This window comes from Paroedura picta, chromosome 2 (genome assembly GCF_049243985.1).
Source record: "Paroedura picta isolate Pp20150507F chromosome 2, Ppicta_v3.0, whole genome shotgun sequence".
Taxonomy (NCBI): Eukaryota; Metazoa; Chordata; class Lepidosauria; order Squamata; family Gekkonidae; genus Paroedura; species Paroedura picta.
This window is the reverse complement of record NC_135370.1, coordinates 160,133,659-160,142,702: the sequence shown is the minus strand read 5'-3', so window position 1 is coordinate 160,142,702 and position 9,044 is coordinate 160,133,659. Positions and strand designations below refer to the sequence as shown.

Here is a 9,044-nt window from a genome sequence, read left to right as displayed (position 1 = left end):
CATGACTCGGTGCTTGCACAGGGGATACCTTTACCTTTTATACTGTCTCAGTGCTAATGAGCAATGGGTGGTGGCAGTAGGGGTATCAGAAATATATTTCGGTAGGTATCTGAGGAAGAGTCCATGCACATGAGAGCTCATACCTTGAATAAAACTTTGTTGGTCTTAAGGGTTCCCCTAAACTCAAACTTTGTTCGGCACGGCTGCACACCTGAATCTATACTTTAGTACTGTAAGAGTGTTACTGTTTAAAGCACGTTTGTATTTTGAGTGAAGAGTATGTTTAATGGGGCTTGCCTGTGACTTTCATAAAGTTTGTATCTCCAGTACCTGGGGTTGCATTTTAGGGCATCTATGGCCTGGCCATCAATTGTCATTTGGGTCAGACCCAGCCCTTGCAACAAATGAGCCAAAGCTGTTTTCAGAACAGAGGTTGGCTCCCAGCATGGGAGAGCCAAAGAGAAGTTTGACTAAGGCGGTTTTGTTTGGAAGAGACATTGCACCAGAGGTACCACTAAGATCAGTGGTGCTGTGAACCAAAATCTAAAGGTTATTCGATGCAGTCAGCCATCATTAGAGACCAGGGGAAGCCATTTCCAGGGAAGGGTTGTCAAATGAAATAGGTCCTCTGCTACATTCACCATGGGATGGTCTAGTGATGCCAGTGTGGTGTAGTGGTTAAAAGCAGTGGCTCCTGTCTGGCGAGCTGGGTTTGATTCCCTGCTCCTCCTCCACAAGCAGCCCACTGGGTGACCTTGGGCTCATCACAGGCCTGATAGAGCTGCTCTCACTGGGCAGTCCTGTTAAAGCTCTCACAGCCTCACCTCCCTCTCAGGGTTTTTGTTATGGGTGGCGGAAGGGAAGGCGACTGTAAGCTGTTTTGAGCCTCTTCAAGTAGAGAAAAAGCAGCATATAAGAACCAACTCTTCTTCTGCAGTAATATCGGGGCTCTCTCAGCCTCACCCACCTCACAGGGCGTCTGTTGTGGGGAGAGGAAAGGGAAGGCAACTGTAAGCCACTTTGAGACTCCTTTGGGTAGAGAAAAGTGGCATATAAGAACCAACTCTTCTTTAGTTGACATAGGGCAAGGGCTCCTTGCCATTCTTTCCTTGCGCTTCTGCTTACAAGTGACACGTACACTACGATGGACAGGTCAGGTTCCGCCTTTCCCTAGGAGCAACTGATGAGAGCTGATGGACTGTCGAGAGACGGAGACTTGGACAAACATTACCTGAAAAGGACTGCTGGGGGTTTGTAGCAGAGGAGCTGACAGCTTAGGAGCCAAGAAAAAAAGGTTTCTGACAGAACGGTGCAGAAGAACTGCATAGAACAGTCTGAAAATAGTAGGCCTTGTAGCTAAAGAACTGCAGTCGCTGGAACAGGCCCGCAGCTCTAAAGTTCATTGGAAGAGATGAGTCCCCATAGCTGTGTGGGAGTGAGGGCTTCTTGTGAAAGAGGTCTGGCCTACCTTGTCTGGATGTTTCTGGGAATGAGACTCCTGATAGAGAAAAGCGGCATATAAAAAACAACTCTCCTCCTTCATATATTCCTCCCTGAAAAATGAGAACTGAAGTTTTCCAGATGCAGAATTTCATGCCCCATATCAATATTGTATGTCCAATACCCAGGACTCCTGCCTGACTCACTGCTGTACTTCTCAGATGTACATACCAAGGGGGGGGGGAAATCTTCTCTTAATGTGTCAAATGGCCATAGGAAACTAGCATTGGCCAATCAATAGTTCACAGATGTAAGATGCTATACACAATTGCACAGAATCAGCAGTGTTTGAAAACACTTTTGAATTGGCTTCATGATTCCTGTGTCATCGGGTGTCCTCTTTTGATCTGGAATCCTCAACGCACTTATGAAACCAAGCCTAGTTTGAATCTGCATATATTTCCTTAGATCAAAATGCCCACAATACCATGACTCTCGGAAGACGTGAAAGGTTTTGAATAAGGCAGCTAACAGACCCCCTCAGAGAAGCAGAGAACAAAGGCACACCCAGCCTCGCTGTTCTAGATCAGGGGTAGTCAGTCAACCTGTGGCCCTCCAGATGTTCCTGGACTACAACTCCCATGAGCCCCTGCCAGCAGGGGCTCATGGGAATTGTAGTCCAGGAACATCTGGAGGGCCACAGGTTGACTACCCCTGTTCTAGATGAACTCAGCTATACAGTCCCATTCAAGTACTCACCTTAGAAATACCAACTCTCCTGGCGTTACTCTGGAAGATACACTTCTATCACGTCAAAAGGATCAAAGTTAACGCAATATATATTTTTTATTTCTCTTTTTAAAGCTATTTACAGAAAAGATAAATGCCACCAAACAGCCGTCACATCTGCCAGAAACGTCTGCATTAGAGAAAAGCTGTATATATTTACAAGGTTAAAAGGTTTAGAAACAATTATAATAACGGGGGGGGGGGAATAAAGTTTATTGCAGCTTCTAAGCATAATTAGCTTCCCTGATTACAGCCCGTTTCCAATAGGATTGAAAATATGGCATGGACCTCCGCGTTCTACAGTTGCACATGTTCTGATGTGCCCTTACAGGAGAGTGATGAACGTGGAACGGCAGCCGCAGTTCACCCAAACAGCCTTTCATCAAGGAAGCTGCTTTTGCTTCATGGAAGTGAAAGGAACTCAGAATGTCTGCCAAAATAATTTAAGTTTTGCCCAAGAAGTAAACGGAACAGACGCGGCAGGCTCTCCTGCTCTTCAAAGTTTCCCCCTTCCGGAGAATCAGTTGCTTTAGATACACCAGCAATAAAAGCTTTATTAATCGTCGGAGTAAGTGGTGTTCCGGGATCAGGTTTTAGTTCCCGCTTGGATTGTCGTGATGCATCTCTGGAGTATAGGTAAGCAGCACCACCATGACCCACAGGTGGAGCAACACCTGGTGAAAGAGGATTGAGAGTCAGTGAGTGGCAACGAAAGAATTAGCAGCAAAAGCCTCCCCCGTCCCGTCCAGAGCCCAACAGGGCTCCAAGATCCATAAGGAGCACCACACTGGCAGGAGCATCTCCATGTGCTCAGCACTGGGCTGCATGCTTGAGGTAAAGCCTCATACATGGCAAATGGGGTTCTCCCCATGACGGCATTGGGGCAAGGGAGGGGCGTCACGCAATCACATAACCTATTATATTTGCATTCATAGAATCCTAAAGTTAGAAGGGGCCATACAGGCCTTCTAGTTCAACCCATTGCTCAATGCAGGATCAGCCTCAGGCAGGGGTAGTCAACCTGTGTTCCTCCAGATATCCATGGACTACAATTCCCATGAGCCCATGCCAGTGTTTGCTAGTAGGGGCTCATGGGAATTGTAGTCCATGGACATCTGGAGGACCACAGGTTGACTACCCCTGGCCTAAGGCATCCAGGATAAGCATCTATCCAGCCGCTGCTTAAAGATTGCCAAGTGAGTGGGACCTCACCACCTTCTTAGGTAGCCAATTCCACTGCTGAACTACTCTCCATCCTCTCTCTAAAGAACAGATGGGACCATCCCATTTTATCCGTGCAACAACCCTATGAGGCTGGTTAGGCTGACTTAAGGCTGAATCCGGCCTTATGCAAGGCAAAGCACGTCTGACAGAGGGACAGAATTTTACTTTCCCCCCCCTCCCAGCTGCAGCCCATTGGTCATCCTGAGATTCTGTTCATGGGGACCCTCAGGAATGGCCTGAGGTGCAAATCAGGGTCCGCAACACTCCTTACATTGGAAGATTTAGTCTGTACCCAACCCACAGTGACTGGTCCAAGACTACTCAGCACATTTCACAGTCGAGGAGGAATTTAAAATCTGATCTCTCCCCAAAGTCCAACACACCACTGGCTTCACGCAATACCAGGCCTTTATTACTTGCTGCAGTTGCCAGTGGGAGGCCGAGTGTCCACGGGACGTTTGCCAAATGCTTTCTGTAAAAAAATAAAACCCTGAAGTCCTGATTTTTAATTTCCATCTAAACCAAGAGCCTGTGCACTTAAACTTGTCGTGACAAAGGCTTTTGCATTACTGCCCAGAAAAATGCCCCTTCCCGATATGTTCCCAAAGAGATGCTGGCAGGAGGCTCCGGGAGAAAGCGGCAGTGGTGGCTGAAGAGACTGCAGATTAGATGGGGAGAAAAGCTTCTGCCCTGCTGATTCATGCTGCAGTGGCTGGCTGGGCTCAGAGGCTAGCCGAAGAACTATGGCTCTCAACAAGCCATTGAGTGTGGGGCAGACGGGCTACGAATAATGTTAACAGTGGAGGGGAATGTACAGAGCCCATTTGATTTAATATTCAGAGCTCGCAGGGAGAAAAGATGTCTGGTAAAAGGGTCAGCCTTGAAGGGTTGGTTCTGGCTCCCTGCAGCAGTGCTTTGCTATTCTGCAGTCCAGAAAAACGGCACCCCTAGTGTGCCAGCTTGTTTTCTCAAGAAAGGCAGCTCTACAACCTTGGGAGAGTATTTAACACTGGGAATATTTCAGTAGGGAAGCAGCACAAAAAGGATGTCTTATATAACTATACAATTTACCTCAGCTAACCACTGACTACTCTTCCCTCTAGTGGAAAATGGTGGGAATTTGAAATATGTTTTGGGTCGTACCTGCCCCCAGCCCCCACACCCTTCACTGAAGAAATAAAAACAGGTACAGGCTTGGATTCTGACAGAAATACCTGCTAACAGAAGGGTTTCTGTCAGCAAAGCGTGATTTTCTCGTGTTCCCCCTTCTGCTGCAAAGCAAATGCCCCTAGAAATACTGCTCCCAGAGGGACAAGTTAACAGCTCTAAGACCAGGCTGAGGGGAGAGTCACTGATGTAGGAGAGGGGAACTGGCAAAAATCACCCCACTTTAACCTGCAGAATTCTCTACAGGATCTGACCCACATTCTTTACAGGGGACCACCACAGCAGCGAAAAATTCTAGCTGTACGGACAGCAACCATTGTCCTGGGAACACCAGATTTATAAAGAGCTGCACTTCACAGACAGAAGCCTGCAATCCTGCGACAAGTGACTCCCCCGGGCATTGCTGAGGCTTGTCGAATCTGCCTCATCTTCACCTCAAATCTGCCTCTCCTTAACCACATCAAACTCTGAATCCCAGAGCCGGGAGGGCAACATCAGGGGAAGGGCTCGGCCTTGTTATTGGCCCTCCAGAGGAACCAGTTGACCACTGCTTGAGACAGGATGCTGGACTAGATGGACCACTGGTCTGACCCAGCAGGGTTCTTCTTATGCTCTTTTGACTGTAGTGAACACTCTAAATATGAAGTGAACCAAGATTGTTGGCCCAGATGCCCCAAAGTAGCACTGTACAGGGTGATGCTGGACAACATTAGAGCAACTCTGACCACGCAAGGCAGGCTGGGGTGATGGGTCGACCTCTCTGATAACCTGGTAGAGCAACGGGGAAAGCAGAAGCCAAACATCAAGCAAAGGACTGGGAGGAGAGGGCATCTTACACACATTCTTTTCCTTGCTGCAGCATGGAACAGCCAGCAACTTCAGATTCTAGGCCTACCCTGAGCAGGGAGAAGCCCACCCTTGAAGGGTGAAAGTAAATAGTGCTCCCTAGGCCTGCTTCCTAGATAGCACACTTGGGGGTGGGGAGGAAGGGATTATTTTCTTTTTAGCCAGTGTTTGAAAGAGAAGTAGCAGCAGCAACCATCTCTAAGAAGTCTTTAAAACCCATGAGGTGGAACCTTTGGCGGGTCCCCTACAGAAGCACCCTTTGGTGCAGCCATACTTCCAGGGCACATTCATAGAGAGCAGGGGTGCCAAGCAAGGTCAGCAGGTCACCAGTCACCAGTCACGGAAAGGATCCCTCGAGGACTCTGCTCCTTGGTCTTGCTCCTCACTCCAAGCGTTTCGCCGCCATGACTACACACTGGAATGTGGACTCTTTTCAGGTCTCCCACAGGTAATTTAAACCACAGATCTGGAAATGCAGTTTCTAATCCTTTGGACAGCAGCTATTATTGAGATTGCATTTTGGAAACGCTACTGTACAAGGAGAGCCAGAGTGGAGCAGTGGTTAAAGTGCCAGACATGACCCTGGAAAAGCTAGGTTCGAATCCAGACTCATACTAGGGAAGCTGGCTGGGCAACACACCCTCCGCCTAACCTGCCTCACATAGTTGTTTGGGAGGATAGAATAGAGGAGAGGCATATGACCTGAGCCACTTTAGGGGCCACCAATGGGAATAAAGGTGGGATATGAATAAGGTAAATAAACAAGAGTCATTTCAATGAGGTTGCCCCACTTGCCTCCGCCCTATTCTTTTACTTCACAGAAGGAAACAATGAAATTTTAAAGCTTTTGTTATATCTAGGAGAGAGTTACTTAACATGGATCCTTTAGGCTGATCCTACATTGTGCAGGGGGTTGGACTAGATGGCCTGAATGGCCCCTTCCAGCTCTATGAGTCTGTGATTCCGTAAGCATAATTGCACTGATACACACAATGGTTTTTACAACAGCAACATAAACCCATGATAATATTTGACTCCAAGATCAGGGCTGCGTAATCTCCTGAGGATGTATCCTAAAATGCTAAACTTGGTTACATCCCATTTCTTCTTAGGTCAGATCTAGGACTCAGACGATGCAAGAGAGACTAACAATGCAACACTCTTAAGGAAATCAAATGAACTCACCATATAAATGATTACAAACACCCTCGCAATGGGATACCGTCGTAGAAAGATTCCTAATCGGATGCTGTGACCAAGACAAATCAGCATTAGAGAAAGAAGTATTTATTTACTTGTGCTTTGCTTCATGAGAGATTAATTCCCTTCGTTCTTTTCTGGATCCTATCAATGTCCTTCAATAAAAGCTAAACCTCAGCAACTCAATTTTTGTTCAGACAGCATGCAGCAATTTAAATCTTTCTAGCTATTATCATCTTCATTGACAGCCCAGTTTTTCTCACTGAGACTCACGCAGGATTATGAATACAATACAAATTTTCATTTTATGCTTTGCAATTTTATGCCAATAAAGGTACTCTAATTCTGATACAAACTGTTCCATCAAGTCTCAAGCAAATTATTGAGTATTGTAAAAACATCTGAATCGAACAGCAAAGAGTCTTGATGAAACAGAATAAGGCACTGGAGCAGGACATATCAGGGGTATGAGAAAGAATATAGAGTCAATCAGTGAGCAGAGCACAAATTGTAACGAAATATATAGTCCGGGAGCAAAGATTTTTCATAAAACAAAATAATGAAGCGAGACTGGGATTGAAGAATTGGGAAAACACAAGCAAACAAAACATGTGTTTAAAGCAATGAAACAATCAATATAGGTACCATTTCCCCCTTATATAAAACAATCTAACCACAAGATTCTTTGTAAGAGAAATTGTTGCAATGAGGCTGAGAACAGAAGAACTCTTGTGTAAGGTTACAAAAGAATCGATGTAGGAAAGGGTTTTTTTTCCTTATAAAAGTCACCCCCCTAAGCTGATCCATTATACTGTAGTTCTGCTCCCTGTATGATTACCTGAACAATTTTGTTTTGCGTCTTCTGCAAAACGAGAAACAGGAGTCCTCCCGCAAATAGGCTGTATGCCACTGTCAGGCAGCCCCCTAGCTCCTTTCCATGTCATGCTTGGCCAAAGTCCCAAAACCCTCTTGGAGAGTTCTCCAGTTGTTCCCCCTTTCACACCTAGCTGCAATCTGCATTTCCCTTTTTGTGTTAGCTGCAATCTGCAATTTGCATTTCCCTCTTTGTGTTAGCTGCAATATGCATTTCCCTTTGAGCAGGGGTCCTCAACCCCCAGTCCGCAATGGCCATGGTACCGGGCCGCCAGCAGCCGTGCCTTCCTCCTCCCCCCCCCCCCGCAGCAAGAGGGGGGAAGAAGCAGGCACGGCCGCCGGCACGCCAGCGACGCAAACGCGCACGCGCGGAGCTGCCGCGCATGTGTGCTTGCGCCCCCTGTCGGCGAAAACGAGCACATGCGGCAGCTCTGCACGTGCGCGTTAGCGCCACCTAGTGGCGAAAACGCGCATGCGCGACAACTGCGCGTGCGTGTTTGTGAGCAGCGGCGGCAGCCGGGCCACCGGCTCTCTCCCACCCTCGGAGGCGGTCCCCGACTACTAGAAGGTTGGGGACTGCTGCCTTTGAGGATAAGAACTGTTCGGTGTGAACTCAAATAATATACTGCTATATTGCTTGGGGAGGGGGATTTGTCTCTACAAACATTCTTTGAATTCTACAGCCTATGTCTTAAGCATCGCAGGACCTTATGTCATGCTGCTGGTTCCTTTCTGAAAATAAGCTACTGGCACAGAAAAGCTGAAATCGAGATGGGCAAATTTCAAAATAAAAATTCACGACAGAGAATTTTGCGGCATTATCAACAAAGTAGGAAAACTGTAATATGCCACAACATGGAGAAAGGGGGAGGGAGAGAAAGCTAGCATAGTAATCCCAGAACGTTGTAATTATTTAAGGGTTTGTATGGTTTTATGGTGTTTTATTGTGGGGTTTGAAATTTTGTTACCCATCACAAGCAGACAACAGGAGTGGTGGGTTAGAAATCAAATTACAAACAAACAAATAAATGAATAAAGGAATGAATTTCAGAGCTTCACTTCTGAGCAAGACCACATTTTTTTTTCAGAACAGGCATTATGGGAAGCAATGGCTGAAGTCTGTCCGAGTGCAAAACTCATAGGAGTTGGCAGGATAAAAAAAATCAGAGGCCAGTAGCACTAAGACCAACAAAGATTCATTCAGGGCGTGAGCTTTCAAGTGCAAGCACTCTTCCTCAGACTATGATCTTCTTACAGTTGGCAGGGCAGATTTGGAGGAACACGGGGGAAAGAATCCTCAGAGTTGCTGCCACCCATAAACTCTGCCACTATCTTCAACCCCAACTTTTAAGGATCTTACCACGGATTTAGTAAAATGTAATGCAAGTTTCTGCATAGTACCATCCATTTAGGAAACAGATGTCGGATTCTCTTTTGATAAATGATCAACATCCATTGCTATGCTGTGAGAGACCTAGAGAAGTCAGGCAGGTGAAGGCATGCCA

The 9,044-nt window shown here is 46.6% G+C and overlaps 1 protein-coding gene across 1 annotated transcript in view; it reads right to left on the bottom strand.

Annotated features, from left to right (window-relative positions):
• Nucleotides 1–2,267: 2,267 nt before the first annotated feature.
• The window catches only part of GOLGA5 (golgin A5), a 34,179-nt gene continuing 27,402 nt past the window's right edge, over nucleotides 2,268–9,044 (bottom strand). Inside the window, exons 12-13 of the mRNA XM_077323535.1 lie at nucleotides 6,652–6,715; nucleotides 2,268–2,903 (exon numbers count right to left, since the gene is read on the bottom strand). Of these exons, the coding sequence (XP_077179650.1) occupies nucleotides 2,823–2,903; nucleotides 6,652–6,715 (145 nt within the window). The 3' untranslated portion in view covers nucleotides 2,268–2,822. The remainder of the gene's footprint in view (nucleotides 2,904–6,651; nucleotides 6,716–9,044) is intronic.